Genomic DNA, 18,650 nt, shown 5'->3' on the forward strand with positions numbered 1-18,650 from the left:
ACTGAGTAAAGGAGAGATCTGGGGCAGCAGTTTATGCATGAAGGTGACAGTACTGGTGAATATGTGTCAGTGTACCCATCACAAGTGCCATTTTTTGTCTGACTGAGACTTCTTCCACTAGAGGATCTCCTCTTTCAACATTTGTTTCCTTCCTCTAGGGAAGGAGGGAGGAGACATAAGGGAGGAGAGAGACTCTGGGCATTCTCTTAAGTTGCATGTGGTCCCAGTCCAGTGTCTGCTTCCTGTTGTTCATTATTCTGCTGACTGGACCTGCCTTCATTGGCAAAGGTCTCACTCTCTGGAGGCAGCTGTGTGTCTTTCGGGTCTTGTCTGAGAGTGGCTTGTGGAAAACCATGTCACTTCTGAGACATGAGGCGCATATGCAGGTCAGCAGCATCTCTTCACTCTCTGGCAGGTGTCCAGCCCATGAGAGCTTAGCCAAGGGTAAGATGTTTATGGGGAAAATATGAGGAAGTTTTGAAAATAGCTGAATGATTCTAAGGGGAACCAGATGCTGTGAGGCATGAAGGAACAGAGATACGTATTTGGGAGATTGAGAATGACTCAGGAAAGTGAGGGGAGGTGATCAAAGAGTAAAAAGACAAATTGAGTGGATAACAAATGTAACTGAGGGATACAGAGAGATATCGAGGTGTGTGGTGGCATGGTAGTGGAAGAAATGAGATTAAGCAAGAATCTGGAGGAAGCAATTTAGCAGGAGTGGGAGAAAGGCAGCAAGTCCAAATAAAAACATTACTTCCCACCCCCATCCTCAAAGAGTCTGTAGTGTGTCCACTCTTTAAAAAGCCAACCTTGGACCCAATGGAATGCAACAGCCATTGGCCAGTTGCTAACCCTGCATTTTTCTAGATGGCGACGAGGGCAGTGGTGGAGCCACTACAGCTGCTTCTGGAGGAGACAAATGGTCTAGATTCATTTCAGTCTGGTTTCACATCTGAGTTTGGGACTGAGCCAGCCTTTGTTGCCTTGATGGATGACCTTTATCAAGAAAAAGGTAGGGGACTGCAACCCCGCTTCTTTTGCTGCATCTCTCAGCAAGTGATTCTCCTGGCCTGGTTCTGCAGGCTGGTTATTGGGGGCACTGTTCTACAGTGGTTCTGTTCTTACTTGCAGGGTCATGTCCAGAAAGTAGCATGATGGGGAGACTGGAGGGCACTCTGTTCTCCCCAGTGCTGTCCAACATCTATATGAAGCCATTGGGAATGGTGGTTTTGGGGCAAGGTCTCATCAGTATGCTGGGGATGCCAACTCTGTTTCTCCATTACATCTGACTCAGGAGAGGCTGTGAAAGAGTGGTGGACTGAATGAGGCCAATAAGATGAGTCTGAACCTTGTGAAGACAGAGGCCTTGTGGGAGAACAGTTCTCACATCCAGGCAAAAGGCTAGCTTCCTGTCATGGGTGGGGTTGCACCCCCTCTAAACAAACAGGTCCATACTTTGGGGGTACTCTTTGAGTCAGTATTGTCACTTGAGGCTCAGGTTGCCTCTGTAGCTAGGAGTGCCTTTTATCAACTTTGCCTGGTACGTCAGTTATGGTCATGCCTGAAGGAGCGTCTCCACCCCCATCGTTCTGCCCGGACACTGAGATCCAGTGCCGAGGGCCTTCTGGCGGTTCCCTCATTGTGAGAAGTGAGGCTACAGGGAACGAGACAGAGGGCCTTCTCGGTAGTGGCGCCCGCCCTGTGGAATGGCCTCCCATCAGATGTCAAAGAGATAAATAATTACCTGACATTCAGAAGACATCTTAAGGCAGCCCTGTTCAGGGAAGTTTTTAATATGTAACGCTGTTCTGTTTTTAACACTGATTGGGAGCTGCCCAGAGTGGCTGGGGAAACTCAGCCAGATGGGCGGGGTATAAATAATAAATAATAATAATAATAATAATAATTATTATTATTATTATTATTAGGATAACCTGATCTCTCTGGTTTATGCACTGGTAGCCTCAATACTTGATTATTGTAACATGCTTGTATGCGGGGCTGCCTTAGTGTCTGGTCTGGAAGCTTCAGCTGGTGGAGAATGCTGCAGTCAACAGTAGTTTGGTGGCAGGAACAGACTACAGTGGTACTTCGGGTTACATACGCTTCAGGTTACAGACTCTGCTAACCCATAAATAGTACCTTGAGTTAAGAACTTTGCTTCAGGATGAGAACAGAAATTGTGCAGTGGCAACGCAGCCGCAGCAGGAGGCCCCATTAGCTAAAGTGGTGCTTCAGGTTAAGAACAGTTTCAGGTTAGGAACGAACCTCCGGAACAAATTAAGTACTTAACCCGAGGTACCACTGTACTGCCAACACATGGCGCTGCTGTTAAAAAGACACGCCCTGGCTTCCTGTCTGCAACTGGGTCAGATTAAACAGGGTTCTTGTCCTAGTGTACAAATAGCTGAATAACTTAGGCCCAAGGTATATTAAGGCCCACCTTACCCTGCATACCCAAGTTGGTCACTAAGGTCCTTGTGTGTGGGGAGCACTATTAGTGGTTCCCTATGGGCCAGAAGCATGACATGCCAATGAAGAGCCATGCCTTCAGTGTTGTGGGCCCAACTCTATGGCACTCCCTCCCACATCTGGGGCACTGCCCCTGCTGAGTTTGGACTCCTGGTCAAAAATCTTTAATTTTTGTTTATTGGAGGTTTAATTATGTTTTTAATGTTGTACATTGTATATTTTATTATAAGCCACTTTGAGACCCATGTGGTGAAAAGTGGCACATAGTTTTAACAATAAATAAATGAATAAACATTGCCCTACTTTGGCTTTTCGAGTCCAACTGCTGAGTGATGTGAGAAGAAAACAAGACAAATAAAGGGCAGGCATGTGTAAGATGTTTTGATTTGGGTTGATGAACTGATAAGTGAAAGGAAGTGATGCTTACTAGCTCTCTACTAGTCTGTTTACTATATGTTTCCAGTAGAATAATTCATCCTTGGGTTTTTATTTAGCTTTTGACAATATCCTCCTGACTTGAGACACCCTATAGTGAGATCAGTATCCCAAAGGGAGTCTGTTGCTCTGGTACTCCTCCCTCACATCCTACTCAGCATGGTCCCAATGTTTATAGTAGAAGAAGCCTGAGTCTCTATTTGAGCAGAGAGTACCTGGATCAAACTAGGTCTAGCCCTGTGGAGCCTGGGTCCCAGTTCTCTTCTAAGTGATTAAGATGTGATGTAGTTTATTTACCAGCCATTAAAGCTCAGCTTGGGTAGTTAATTTAGGTGGAACATGTTGATAGGGCTTGGATTGAACGGGCCCCAGAAATGTGGAACATTATTTTTAACATTTACCACCACCCACAGCTGAGAGGGAACAGGCTTTTATTAAAAGAATGTGTGATTAATGATTCACAGACAAAGCTGCAGCTATGAAGGTTATACAATGCAACATGCCCCACATCCACACACACACACACACACACACACACACTTTCTCTCTCCATATGCAACCCACCACAATAACCAAAGACCAAACCTATCTCTCTGCTTATTATACAGCACTGAAGAAATACCATGGTGATGAGCTTGCCAGCAAAAGATAGGAGGATGGTAGAAATATAGATAAGTGAGGGGATAACTGGTGGCATAGGCACATGTCAAGCAGGAGGATAGGTGATTGACAGAAAGTTGGGTGTCTTAAGTTAAACAGATGGCAGGATGTGAATCTGTGAATGTTGGAGGGAGTTTGAGAGGGTGCATTCCTGTTTAGCAATGATCATATGTGCAATCAATTATCACGTGTAACTGCACAAGCTCATCTTTCATGCCTTCTTACCCTTGTCACACTTTTCCATCTCTCTGTAATCTCTCCTGCTGCCAATAGTCTAAATGTAAACTGTAAGCTTCTCAGGGCAGGGGTCTCTCTCTGTTAAGTGAAGAATACCCTGATGGCACCATAAAAATGCATTATTATTATTTTGTTACAATGACTTGTCTTTGCTTGCTTGAACTGTACAGGGTGTGGATTCAAAACTCAAAAGCATATTCCATATCAGATACCATTAGAAAAGTGTGGCTGTGTTGTCCAATGTTGAATTCATTCTTTCGTATTAAGGACTTGTGTGTGTAGGGAAAAGTGTGAAGCTTGGGTGTACATCACTGCAGACAGTGATTGTATACATGTTTATTTTGCTTCATGTATAAGTACTGTGAAGCTGTGTGTGGACAGGCAGTGAAATGTGTTTGTGCAATAGCCACATGTGATGTCAACACATGCTTTTTCTGACATGCAGGTTCTTACAGTGTAAGGGTAATGCACGAAGTGGCTTTTAGGGTGTGTGCCTGCTGCTGTTCTATCATGAAATTTAGCAAGGATATAATGCAACGTTTATTTATAATTGGAACCATGGTGTGGAGGGAGACTTGAAGCTTACCCCACACACTGTGATCCTGATCTGATCAGAGCAGTGCCAGATTTAGGGTGCTGCAGGTGGTTTTCTCTACATGGGGTACCAAGCTGGGGTGTGTGCAAACATTATGGGTACAGTCACCAAAAGAAATTATTGTGAAAATAAGGCATATTTGGGCAGGGTGGGGTGGGATCTTGTCCTTGCCCAGGGTGCCATATTACCAATGTCTGCCCTTGATCAGAGGCCCTTGGTGCTAACTTCTTCCCACTGTAAATATGCAAGGGGGAAGATTGTGATTACGGTGAGGCAAAGGATCAAAACCCTGCCCCCTTGATACCTTGGTGCCAATTTCACTCAGCCCCCATGTGCTGGCCATTTTTCTTTTTTAAAAAAAAATTCCGTGGAAGGGCCCATCTTGTTTGACTCTGAAAAACAACGGGGTTGCCTAAGGCAAAGAAGTACCGTATTTTTCGCTCTATAAGACGCACCAGACCATAAGACGCACCTAGTTCTTGGAGGAGGAAAACAAGAAAAAAAAATGTTCTGAATCTCAGAACAGCAAGAGGAATCGCTGCGCAGTGAAAGCAGCAATCCCTCTTGCTGTTCTGGCTTCTGGGATAGCTGCGCAGCCTGCATTCGCACCATAAGACGCACACATATTTCCCCTTTTTAGGAGGGAAAAAGTGAGTCTTATAGAGCAAAAATTTCTTGGCCAGGGAGAGATTTGATCAAGGACTTCCCACCTCACCCTGTTAATCACTCACCAGCTTTCCTTTCTGTAGAAAAGTGTGTGAGAGACACATTTTGGTGGAATCTGTAGTAAAAGAAAAAAGAAAAAACCAAGCAGATTCCACCCCACCCCTCCCAGATACAGCTTTGTTGACCTTTTCTATGAAAGCCAAGCTATCATTTTTTTTTTGTTTAAATGAAATGTAACATTTATTAAAACATTGTTGTTAACTAGCATACTTCAAGCCAATGTAGCAGCAGCAGCTCAGTCTTGTTGCAATAGCACAGAGGGCTTTCCCTACCACCACAAACCAGAGACCTGGAGAAATCCTGCGGCAAAGTCATTGCCGCAAGAGGGCTTGTATGGCATGGTGTGGTGTAGGGTTGCTTGAGTGTTTGATGTGGGAAGTAGGGTATAAACCCTACCCGCTGGAAGGTCAGTAGGTAGGCCACTGTCGGAGTGAATTGTCCCACTGCAAGGTAAAGGAGAACAAAGTTACGTAAAGGAGAACCCTATAATGTCATGGAGTACTCTCCAGAGATTTTACCCAACTCCATTGCAATATAGTTACACTGAAGAGAGGCAATGAGTTCAAAGGAACTGGGTGCGCTCAACAACATGCACCAGTCCCAAGTCACCAGATTCTTCCAATATCAGTGCATGAAATCCTGTAAGTTTAGCTATCTTTCTCCTCTGACTTGCTAGGCGAGTTTGGTCTTGTTTCTGTGCTCCTGAGGTGCAGCTAGGGCTTTCTCACAACAGATCAATAGAGAATGGCAGTGCCAAGTTGTTCTGCATCTGCCCATAAGTTGGTTGCCCTTGAAAGCTTCATAACTGAACTTCCCAACTGTTTTTTGTAAGCAGCCTGAGCTTTAAATTCTCTTTATTATTGCAAGCACTCTATTTAAAAATAGGGTGCTTTGCCAAAACCCAAGTATCACTGTAGCTATTCACAAACCTATTCTGTGTCCATTTTACACATTCTTATATTGTCTCTCTTTCTCTTCTTATGATTGTTTCCTTGTGTTGTAAATGTAGAGAGCTTGCTTGGTCCTTGCTCATGGTCTTATGATATTACCACTAATCTGCTTCCTCATTTCCCCCTTTGCCTCTCTACTAGGTCCAGCATCCTCAGCCAGCCTCCCCTTATAAACTCATGCATGCTGTTATACATTTCACTGCAGAAGCAGCTGCTTGCTACTGAGCAACTTGGATACTCCCTGCTTAGTTTTCCACATATTTCACTGGCTACATTTTCTCTTTGGTTGCAGGATCAGAAAAGGAATTTCCTCAGGATCAACAGGGAAGTGCCATGGAGCATCGGGGCTCAAGCATGGCCAAACGTCTGGCCACGCTACTCTCAGGTCTGGTGGAATGCATGTGCTTTGCAGGTGTCATTTTTGGATGGGCATCCCTGGTGTACGTCCTCAAGGATATGCACTACTTTGAGGATCTGTGTATGTCTGCAGCTGCCAATCAAACAAGCAATGTCACAGGTAAGATCAGATGGTGGGGGTCTGCTTCTAAAGGGAAGTTCTGAGTTTATACACATACTGGGCTAGTTGGGAGTCACAAACAGCTGTATGGGCAGGACTGCACAACTTGTAATCCCACCAAGCCAAATGCAGACTGTTGTTCATGTATTGTGAACTGCCAGGTGCTTAATAACCCTGCTTTTGCAGGCAACAGAAACTAAGGAGTTTTACCAAGCCTGCGGCAGATAACCATGCATAGCTGGTGGGCTACATTCAGCTTGGTGGGTCACATGTTGAGCAGGTCTGACATAGGGAGTTAGTTTGGAACTGCACAGAGAGTGGGTGTGAGACTGTATGAATTATGGCAGAGGTGAGGTGCTCCAGAAGTTGTTGGACTCCTCACTCCCATCAGTCCCAGACACCATGGCCAATGGAGAGGGATGATGGGAGCTGGAGTCCACAAAAGGTCACAGGTTCCCTGCCCCTGAACTCATGAATGTGTTGAGACATTCATGCTGGTTCAGAAGTACCATTGGAGACTGGCTGGTGTGGTCCATACATCATCCCCAGTTATGCCCCTGTGAGTACAGCACTCATTTTATAGGTTTCCTCACTGTGATGTGAGCACCTCATTGCAGGGATACAAACTTTCCTACCGTGCTCCTCTCATGCAGGCTTTGTGGCTTGGAATGGCAGGTTTGGTTCATCTGAAAAAAGGATTTCAGTCTAACATACTGAGTGGCAGCTGGAGCCCATTCTGCCTTAACAGATGTGCTCCTTAGCAAGCACTCCACACCGCAGGCTGGTACACTTGCTTGTAAATAATTCTTGCGTTACATTTTGTGAATGGGTAGGCTGCAAAAAGTTCAAGGAACAGAACAGGGAACATTTCAGGATGTGGAGGGAAAGTTGCTGTTTCCATGTCCTGAACTGAAGGCTCGAAGGGGAGCACTGATGTAGGTTCAGTCTAATGCAACACCAAATACTCCCCAGGACATGCCAGGCTTTCAGTGCCAGGGCTCAACCATAGTAATAAAGTGAGTATTTTTAAATACCCACAGGGTGCCCTTTCAAAACATTTAAGTAACTGCAACCATTTCCAGCACTTAAGGAATCTGAGGTTAAGGGCTGTCAAATGAGAAGCTGTGAAACTTTCATCAGGAGGGTTTGATCCTGGCACCTCTCCTTTTGGAAACTGGGTACTGGCTATGAACAATATGGTGCTAGGGGTTTGCTTTGCATGTGGGACAGGGTGTGTTAGGCTGGGAGACATACAGTAGATAAAAATATAAAGTATGTTGAGTCTGAGCTCTGTACACAGTAAATATGTGCTTGGGGGGGTTATACATAGGACTGAATTGCATTAGGGACCATATCTGAATTGTCTGTCCCTTTGCAGACTGCAGTGCTCAGGATGAGCAGTTTTCCCTCATCTTCACCATTGGCTCCTTCATGAACAACTTCATGACCTTCCCAACAGGCTACATCTTTGACCGCTTTGGTACCACAGCAGCACGTCTGCTTGCCATGTAAGTGTTGGGGCACAACCTCTTCTCGTTTTCCCTGCTTGGAGCTCTCTGCCTTTTCTGTGGAACTGAAGCAGGATTGCTAGCGCCTGCCATTAAAGAGCTCCCCTGCCTTTGATAGTCATGTAGTGGGGAGAAACTGGGTAGCAGTGAACTCTTCCACCACCACAGCCCTAAGAAGATGTGAGAAGTAGAACCTGCTGAATTCCACCCTGCAATGCAACACTTTATAGATTAAGAGTGAGTAATCCTAGACTGAAGTAAGTTCACTCTCTGAAACTTGATTCAGGGACTGAAGTGTTGTGGAGGGTGGGTCCTAGGGTGACTACTCACATAGCATCACCAAAAGAGGAGCAAAGCAGACACAAATCTGCACAAAAATTCCCCAACATTTATTTATCATTTAAAATGTGATGCCTACCTGTAGTCTGAAGTGGTTCAGGCCACTCTTACTATCTGTTCTTCCAGTCCCTTTTTTAGGTGGGATGGGTGGAGTCCCAAACACTTGGCATATGCTGGGCAGAAAGGAACTGTGATGGTCAGAAATTCACTTCTATGCACATTTCTATCCCTCCCTCCTGCCTGATTCTTTCCTTATCTTCCACCCATGCTCTTGTGCATGCTGTCAGACAGCTAGAATGATAAAATGCCTGTTATCTTTAACAGCCCAGACTGCCTCCATATGAGTACTGAGAAGTTCCTCTTGACTTAATACTAATCTTCACATAACTCTAATAAACAGCTTGCTGCTCCTGTCAAGGGGGAGGTTATACCCAAGGGAGGAAGGTCAGAAACTTTTGCTAGTTTTTGCATGAGGCCTCTGCAGACTGCTGCATACAAAACATCAGCCTCCCTCTTATGTAATAAATGAACAGGATATGTAACCGAGCACACATGCATGCACATTTTTAGTTTGCATTGACGTTTTCAGTTTCTGAAAGACAGTTCCTTCATCTCCTCAAATTTAAAAAAGTTTGACTGAAGCAGTGAAGGGGAGAGCAGGCTGACTAGGGATAGATAGGGACTCACAGGATGAGCAGGAAGTATTAGAAAAGTAACTAGCAGCTGTCCATGGCTTGGAGGGCCTATTCGTAAGACTCCTTGAGACTGTGGCAGCTGCAGTTTTTCATCTGGCAGCTCTGACTTCTATTTGGGCTGTGTACAGAACTAGCTGCATAGCAAGTGTGCAGGCATGTGCTGGACACAGATTGTCTAGGCTGTGGGCAACAGGTATAACGAGCTCCTGGTCTTTTTTTTAAGATGGAAATTGGAAACTTTTGACATTTTTTTACCTAGCTGCATTTGAATTTGTAGCAGTTTTCACACTGAAACCACTGAGCCTTCCACCACTCAGGGCTTCAAAACCAATCTAATTTCTCCACCTTGAGGGTGGGGAATAGAAGTGCTGTGCTTCCTGAGTCAATATTACCTGAAATAAAATCTGAAATGCCCGTATACTTCACTTGTGTGGGGAACTTGGTGCATCCATGAAATGCACACAGTTCACCCTTCACAAACAAGGGCCTGAGCCGATGTTTCAGGGAAGATGACAGGTTGTTCTAAACTCCCTATCAGTTGACAGTGACAGGAGAACAGGGAGACAATGACGCTTCCCCCTCTCTTGCACCATAAAATAACTGGGTGTGGTGTAGTTATCAATGGAAATGACTGGCAGGTGATTTAGGGCAGACAAAATAAAATGATTCTTCACGCGGCACATAATTCATATATGAAACTCACTGCAGAACATGCTGATTATACACAGCACTTCTGCCCAAGTACATTTTAGCTGTGAATCGAACCAATCAAACCCCTGGTGATCATGCCAAATTGTGGGGAGGGCAGTTTCTGGGATGGGAGGTTAGTGAGCCTACAGCAGTGAGGTGTCAATATTCAATCTAGCCCTGTTATCTGATACAGATTTTATGTATGATCAGCTGCAAACAGGGAGCCCTTTGCAGTGCCTCTTCTTTGAGCTGGATACCCAAGTGAAGCAATGTTTATGCCAGCCTATGAGGCAGGAAGTCCAAGGGTTCCTATGACCACACGCAGGAAGCTAGTATTTGCTGTGGCTGCAGTTTGTGAGGTTCCTTAACTGGCTGGGCGTATTAATGGAGTGGGCAAAGTCATGCGGCTCATGTGAGTGAACTGATCAGCCATGTGGGCAGGAGAGTAGTGCTGAGGTGGCTCTTTTGGGTCCTTGCCCTCTTTCCTCGCAGGGCATGAGGCCAACTAAGCAGAGCTGTGGAAATGTTTTCCTAACCTGGTGTTATCTGCTTAGTGTTATCTAGTACAAAAAAAAAAATGTTAATGGGTGCAGCATTCCAAAAACATCAGAAGACTCCCCAAGGAATCAGCAGGGGAGGATATGGTTAAAATTGTTTCTCCACAGCTGCTTAAGTTCCAATAGTTATCACCCACCCAGTGCCATTTGCCTTTTTTAAAGGAAGAACCTGTATATTAGAGACAGAAGACAAACATAAACTTTCATGTAGTTTGTCTATCAGTATCGGAACTAAAGCTAAACTAGAGTTAATGCTCATTCACATTCTCATGTGGGTGGGTATAAGTAATAAATCATCATCATCATCATCATCATTCTTTATCTCATAACCCTAAACAAAAATGGAGGACAATTTTTAATGATCCAACCAGAGGCGGATCTTGGGGTCTCAAATTTCAGTGGCACCCTGTGTGACACCAAAATTCAGTGCCTCTTGCACTCCATTGTAAATCCTAGTTGTGGTGTCCTCGGCAGCGCCCCTAAAACTCCACACCCAGTACAACAGAACTAGTCACACTCCCCTAAATCTGCCCCTGGTCCAACTCCCTCCAGGCTGCGCCTTTGCCTGAGTCTCTCCTCTTTTCTAATTTCAGTTTCTATTCTGTTCCTCAGCATGGTTTCCTTCATCTTTTCCCCACCGGTCTATTTCTATTTTCAAATGATCTCTCAATTCCAATCTCCATCTTACTGATTCATCTTTCTTCCTCTGATGCCCATGGCTCCCACAGCTGCCTGCCTGTCTACCAAAAGGATGGGAAGCTGATGGATGCTCACTGTGTCTGATGGGGGATGAAGGGAGGAAGTAGTTCACCTTGCTGCCCACGTGTCCGCAGCCCAGTGCCCATTTGGTAGCTCAGGGCATCTCTTTGTCTTCCAGATCTGCCTACACCACTGGTACTCTCCTCATTGCATTTTCCTCAGCAGGTGAGTGTTCCTGGATGAAGAGCTGGGCTTATTTAGGTAGATTTGTAGGGGTACAAATTATGGACACAATAGTTCCAGTGTTAGGCTTGAAACTGTTGGGAACTGTTGCTGTTGTCCTTCAGAACAATCAAAGACATGATACTATGTTATGTTGAAAGCTGGGTCAGCTTGATGCAGAGTTGTATATGTGAAAACACCCATCCAGTGCATCTGGTGGGGTAGAAATGATTTTAACATATACCTAATTAAATACATTTTGTATGGCTTTGTGTGGAGGAGCAAAAGATGACTGGGTGGGTCTTCATATGGGGAAGGTGTGTGTGTGTGTGTGTGTGTGTGTCTGTAGTGCGGACATGAGTTTTAGAAGTGTGCCTTAGCAACACCTATAATCAAGGGATGGCTGTAAATGTGGAAGAGAAAGGGTGTGTGTGTGTGTGTTAAGTACACATGTATGATGTGATGTACAAGAGTTTCAATGTCTGTATCAATGGCTGCAGGGAGAGAGAAATCATGCTACTATAGCTCTCCATCTTGAGAGACGTTCAGTCTTTGTGTGTTGCTAGATAGCTGTCAGTCCAATATTATTATTATTATTGCTTGTGTAGGTCTCCCAAAATTATGCTGAATCCTCCAAATATTTCTAAAGATTGGAAAGGGGAATCATATGAGGTGGGATCTTAACTACAATCTATATTTGTAGTAAGTTCCTGTTTTGCCTCTTTCCACACACTCCTGGCATGTTGTGCTAGTCTTTCTCAAATGCTAAACACCAAAAAGCAAGTGAACTGGATTCATCCTTCCCATTGCTGCATTCTGAGCCCCCTGAGCTGGCATAGAAATTTAAAATAGCACAGTGTGCTGCCCTGTATTAATATGTTGACTGGAGAATTGTAGGAAGAGATGGCTTGAGTACGAGTTCCTTTTATTGCACTGGAATGTCTCATTTTTCAGTACTGAGCTGCTTCTGTGTGCACACACCAGCAAGATTGTAAGGGGAAAAAAGAAATTTAGGATCAAAAGTAGAGGAGAATGCAGCACTAGGACTTCTGTTTCATTTGTCGGGATGACTAATATTCTCTCTGGCAAATTAACAAGGTGATAACAAGGCTTTCAGACATTTTGGGGCCAGATAAACAAAGAAGGAAAAAGAGGGAACCAGTAAAGCAGAGGCTGGGTACTTCTTTCCTTTCCTTGGATGGGGTTCCTACTTCATGCTAGATAATACTTAATTGCAAGTTTCTTTGTATTTCTAATTTAATAGCTAAAGGCTGATTGGGGATGTGAACCTAGGTCTCCACAGCCAAAGTTCAACATGCTAATTATTACAACTTTTCTGACTCACTTTTCTATTATTGCCAACTGGTCCTAATAATTTGGGCATTGTGCTATGTACTGCTGCAGTGTGTGTGTGTGTGTGTGATATATCTAGGGGGATGTTGCTATAGGGCAGGGGTGACCAACTCCCAAGGGACTGCAATCTACTCAGAGTTAAAAACTGGCAGTGATCTACCCCCTTTTGGGGGGTTCAGGTTGAAGTTGCTGAGCTTTTTTTAGGGAGGAGGAAGGTCCGTTTTCAGGGGTTGTTGATCTTCTTTGGGGGGAGCCAGTTATCTACCAGTGATCTACCACAGACATCCAGTGATCACCATCTACCTGTTGGACATGCCTGCTATAGGGATTGCTATGAGTTCCTGCAGTTCAAAGTTTGCAGTGGCACCACTGCTTAGAGTGATGTGATGCCCAGCTGTGTCTTGTTTTATGAGCATGGTAGGCCTATGTTGCTGATATGCCCTTCCATCAATTTTTCTTCCGGTACAGCCACTGCGCTGATGCTGTTCCCAGCAGTGACGTTTCTCTCTGTCGGTGGGATCCTCTTTATCCTCACCAACATGCAGGTTTGATGCTCTTCCCTCACACATCCTAATGGGGAGGGAGCTGGGAGAGGAAATTCTTTGCAGGAGAACCTTTGGGGCACCCTATCCCTGCCTCCATACTCTAACATATTAAAGTTCACCGCCAACTAGGCCCTTTGGCTGTGATCTGCTGATCCCCTCCAGGAAAGTAGTCAATTTGCTTTGAGAACTTATTTGTCTCTCCAGGTTGGGAATCTGTTTGGAAAACACCGCTCAACCATCATTACCCTCTACAATGGGGCCTTTGACTCTTCCTCTGCAGTTTTTCTTGTCATCAAGGTTAGTGACTGTTTCCTAAAGAATTAAAAATTGCCACACTTAGGAAAAACAAGCACCAGAATCCTGTGTTGTGGGCTTTCCTCCTAAGAAATGATGTGTGTTATGACAGTGTTTCTTCTTCCTCTAAGATGTTGAGTCAGCAGCCTAGTCATAGAACCCTCAGAAATTTCACAGGAAAGGGAAGTTTGAACTCAGGCATCGCCACCTTTTTGTCCCACCTAACTTAATAGCATTGATTGAGCCACTGGCTAGCTCTTGAATGGCCTGAACTGGCAACTGGTTTGGACACTGAAAGAAAGAAACAGTCCAGGATGGGAGATGATGGGGGGAAGGGAGGAGGAAAGATAGTGATTTAAGTGGGTGGAGGGAGAAGAATGAGGAAAAATAGGAAGACAGGAAAACAGGTGGATGGAGAAAGATTTTGAGATTCCAAAAGGTCCCAACTCCAGTAGATACATTTTCAACCTCTCTGGTCAGAAAAATTCTACAACTCTCTGACATCATGTGATATGTCTTTCTTATTGAACATCTGGGTGTCTGCATGGATAGAATTGGCAAGTGCTAGGTATCTTATTCCTCTAATCTTTGGGGGCTTCTAAATTGGATTAACTCTCAACATTTAATAGCAAGAACATATGCAACACATTTGTCTCCTCATCCCCACCTGATTAATTTTCCACTTACATAATGATAAAAAACACTTCCTTTAGAAGCTGTTGTATTATGCTTGTACCGTAGATAAGCTAACCCATGCCTTTTCAAGAGCATTAGAGTAGCAAACTGCTGGTCACTTTGCTGCAGGACATTGAAGAATTAAGTAGGCTGCTTGTAGTGACCCTGAGACAATTCGAGACTATTAATCCGATAAGTAGCTAAATTGTATGTGAAGGGTCATCCTTGCGCTTTCAGCTAATTCCTAGTTACGTCATAGCTGAAGGTCAAGGCCAAATAATAAGATATGGCACAGTCACCTGTCTTGTTATTCCAACACTCTTTGTCTTCCCTGTGAAAACCAGCACGGGGCAGCTGTGAGCTAGACTCAGTACACAACATACATTGAAAGCACAATCAAAGCAGATTTCCCCCCTCCTAAAGAACACTGGAGGCTGTAGTTTAACCCTCAAAGAGCTATAATTCGCAGCATCTTTAACAAACTACAGTTCTCAGGATTCTTGGGGAATCCACTTGGAGTGTTCTTGAACTGCAAGAAGATCAAACCTATCCATTCTGAAGGAAATCAGCCCTGAGTGCTCACTGGAAGACAGATCCTGAAGCTGAGGATCCAATATTTTGGCCACCTCATAAGAAGAGAAGACTTCCTGGAAAAGACTCTGATGTTGGGAAAGATGGAGGGCACAAGCAGAAGGGGACCACAGAGGACAAGATGGTTGGATAGTGTTCTCAAAGCTACCAACATGAGTTTGACCAAACTGCAGGAGGCAGTGGAAGGCAGGAGGGCCTGGCGTGCTCTGGTCCATGGGGTCGGACATGACTAAACAACTAAACAACAACAACAACAATGCTGCCTTGATCATAATGGGAGAGAGGCTGTTCAACCTTTTTTTTTTCTTACTGGCATTCGTCTACTCCAAATATCCTCCAGCCGCTATTCTCCTGCAGAGGAACACTCTTTCCTTCATAGGTGGGAGGACTGCTGGATGGGGCAGCAATTTTGAGTGGGCAAGCAGGGAGAAGGAAAAAGGTTAAACACCCTCTTCCATTCATCCTCTTAAACTCATAATGCTCTGGACTATTTTTCAGTAAAGATAACAAATACACCATTGGGGGGGGGGGGAATGCATCTGCTTGATGCATCTTGTTTGGCTCTGAGTCCTGTGTCTTCAGCTAGTCAGGGACTCAGCAACTCAATTTCCATGTGTGATCACAACATTTCACCCAGGGATAGCCAGTGTGCTTTTCAGAGGTCATTAGACTGCGGCTGCCATCAGCATCAAGCACCATGGCCCAATGCTCAGGGATAGGGGGAGTTGTAGGGTAAATAAGGATATCCTAGATGTTTTTGAACCATGGTGGATATCCTCATTTACCATTTGCCTTCGACTTATTGGCCAACTTTGATTTTCTCAATTGGGTCTTTCTGTAGAATCTCATATAGCCCAAAGCTTCCTGACTGGATTCCTGGAGATACTGTACGTGCAATACTTAACATCAACATCATAGGCCCCCTACACCTGGTGGAAGACAGTCTCTGTGCTGTTAGGATTAACAGTTGCCTCTTTTCACCAGTTTCATTAAGACTGTTCAGATATGCATTGAGCTAAGGGATCACCATTCTCTGTAGAGAGAGCACATGAGCCACCACACAGAAAGTAGCAGGCAGCACTCCTGATGACACAAACCAAAATCCAGCCACATGAGGACAGAGAATATGGGGATGTAGTGAAAGCAGAGGAAGGATGCAGTATCCTAAGCGTGATTTCAGCTAAGAGGAAGCAGGGCTATAGTTAGCGTGGAAGACGTCAGCTCACAAGGGTTCTATTTCCAGCTGTGGTTCAGCATTGTATATGCATGTGACCATGTTGCTTCTCAGGACGCAGGTGGCACTGTGGTCTAAACCACAGAGCCTAGGGCTTGCCGATCAGAAAGTCGGCGGTTCGAATCCCTGCGACGGGGTGAGCTCCCGTTGCTCGGTCCCTGCTCCTGCCCACCTAGCAGTTCGAAAGCACGTCAAAGTGCAAGTAGATAAGTAGGTACCACTCTAGCGGGAAGGTAAAGGGCATTTCCATGCGCTGCTCTGGTTCACCAGAAGCGGCTTAGTCATGCTTGCCACATGACCTGGAAGCTGTATGCCGGCTCCCTTGGCCAATAAAGCGAGATGAGCGCTGCAACCCCAGAGTCGTCCACGACTGGACCTAATGGACAGGGGTCCCTTTACCTTTATGTTGCTACTCAAATCCATGTTTCTGAGAGCATGGTCATGGCAAAACTGTGCTCTAGGAGGGGAATGTGAGGCATGATTTGCTGACGGTGGTTTATGGTACTTAGGCACGGTGTCTGGAAGCACTGTGCTATCTATTGTTATGAGGAAGTAAGGTTTTTCAAGAAGTACATTTTTACTGTGTTTTCCCCCTATTAAACACTGCACATTAAATACAGACACATTTTGATATCGCATATAATTTGGCTCTATTGTGATGACATGCAGAAGCTGCTTAGAAACAGTAGCTGGGCCTGGGGAATTCTATAAAAAAGATCAAATCAAATTGAGTGACCAGATAAATCTGTTATGCAAATGAAAGAATGAGCCTGAGAGCTAGTGACTGGTCCAAGGCATTTTGGTGTCTCAGGTGGAGATTCATCATAATTAAAAATAGAGCACAGTCCACCAATACGTTTTCCTGTTCAAATGAATGGGTATTGCAGAAGAGATGCAGTAGTGCTGCTTATATTGAATTGTACCCTGTGGGTTGGATCTGTCTCCCACTCTTAAAAGACAGGCAGATAATCTGCTACAAAGCCCAAAGCCAAGCAAGCAATCTGTGCACCACACAGATTACAGTCAATGCAGAGCTTGGCTAACTCAAGTTTGTGCTATTTGTCTACAGCTGCTGTATGAACAAGGCCTCTCGCTGAGAACCATGTTCCTCTTCATGTCTGCTTGCAGTGCCTGGCACTTGATCCGTACTTTTTTTCTGATGCCCCGCAGCCATATTCCATATCCACTGTCCCCAGGATATACATATGGGTAAGCTGCACTTGCCTGTACTTCAGTCTGATACACAGCTCTCTCCCCTGTGTGCCCTCGCTAAGATCCTGAGCCCCTTTCTATCTCCTTCCATTCCTTCTTCAAGCTCGCAAAGTGCTGCCTAAAACCCTGGTGGTGGTAGAAGAAAGAAGCTATCCCCAGTGGGTTCCATCCACTGTTATTTTTAAAAGACAGTTCCGCTTTCTGAATGCTTCTTCAGGCAGGCACAGTGCTCTGGGATTCGTATAGGGTTGCCAACTCTTCAGGGACCACTGTAACCATACTGCTTGATTGGCAGGTGATGTTTATATCCATGATGAGAAAAGCTTCATCTGTAGGCTTTCTTCACGTGCTGCTATTAAAGATAAAAGAGCAGTTTAACAACTTCTTCTGCCCAATCGATAAAGATAGGATTCACACCCTGCACAGTTTTTACTGTGGCTGTCTCCCAACATCACCATCCCAAGCTCCATTGGGGGGAAAAAACACCAGTTTGGAGAGCAGGTCAGGTGCCATTTTGTAGCATCTTCAGAAAAGCCCTAATTAAACAGCATCTGCATGGCCTTCATTGAAAGGATGCAGGAAATATAGTCCAAAGTGAACCCATTGTTTCAGGATGCCTGCAGTTGAGGTAGGTATCCCTAAGACCCCAGACCTCTGCATGCTTAGTTGGAAATTTACATTGACATAAGGGCCAAACTACACAGCAAGCAAATACATGTTGACTACAGCCCTTTTTGAAGCAGTAAAGCCTGGGGGGGGGTGTGTGTGATCCAGAGTAGAGAAGCATCTGATGTGAAGATGCTCAGCCTTTTTCCCACCTGCCCTTTTTCTGCCCCAAATTACCCCCTGGAGCAAATTCCCTCCCCTGTAGGGTTTTAAACACATATTCCCTCCCTCCTACCATTTCTATGCTCCTGATTGTTCTCCCTGAAAGCAGCATTGCCGCTTCGAAAAGGTTCACTGGGCTATAGTTAAACCTGTTTGCGTGCAATGTGTCATTTAGCCTTAAATCTCAGAGTTCCATGGAACTCACTCCCAAGTAAGTTTGTAGAGGACTCCCAGCCTAAACTGGTGAGCAGTGAACTGGTTTGGAATTAAATTTCCCATTTCTCACCACTATCAAATAAGAAAACTGAAGGAATGAAGAGAGAGAGGAATGTTGTTGGCTCAAACACATGGTGAAAGTATTTGCTGCAATAGAGATAAACTAATCTGAGGCTGAGTTCTCAGTTTCCTGTACTCCTTTTCTCTTATATGTTGAATCATCCATTTATAGTTTATGCATTTAATGGCAATTTCTATTTACTTGGCGTTATGATCAATGCTATTGTGATTTTGTACCTTTCTGTCATGGTGCATCATCTGAAAGAACAAATAAATTGTATTTGTACCGCCCTGTCTTTCTCACTTTGCACATGTGGAACTTGGGTTTTCATTCTTT

The 18,650-nt window shown here is 44.7% G+C and overlaps 1 protein-coding gene across 12 annotated transcripts in view; it reads left to right on the forward strand.

Annotated features, from left to right (window-relative positions):
* Window positions 1–18,650, forward strand: part of SLC43A3 (solute carrier family 43 member 3) — a 44,832-nt gene that overhangs the window by 18,865 nt on the left and 7,317 nt on the right. For 8 of the 12 annotated variants that reach the window (XM_082211548.1, XM_082211554.1, XM_082211555.1 and 5 more), the window contains 6 exons: window positions 6,371–6,595; window positions 7,974–8,103; window positions 11,262–11,308; window positions 13,127–13,203; window positions 13,408–13,500; window positions 17,067–17,206. In XM_082211548.1, the coding sequence (XP_082067674.1) occupies window positions 6,412–6,595; window positions 7,974–8,103; window positions 11,262–11,308; window positions 13,127–13,203; window positions 13,408–13,500; window positions 17,067–17,206 (671 nt within the window). In that variant the 5' untranslated portion in view covers window positions 6,371–6,411. Of the gene's footprint in view, window positions 1–247; window positions 445–870; window positions 1,016–6,370; window positions 6,596–7,973; window positions 8,104–11,261; window positions 11,309–13,126; window positions 13,204–13,407; window positions 13,501–17,066; window positions 17,207–18,650 lie in introns of those variants that run through there. The other 4 variants (XM_082211545.1, XM_082211550.1, XM_082211547.1 and 1 more) reach the window with 4 other exon arrangements.

The sequence above is a fragment of the Podarcis vaucheri genome (genome assembly GCF_965113315.1).
Source record: "Podarcis vaucheri genome assembly, chromosome: 1".
Taxonomy (NCBI): Eukaryota; Metazoa; Chordata; class Lepidosauria; order Squamata; family Lacertidae; genus Podarcis; species Podarcis vaucheri.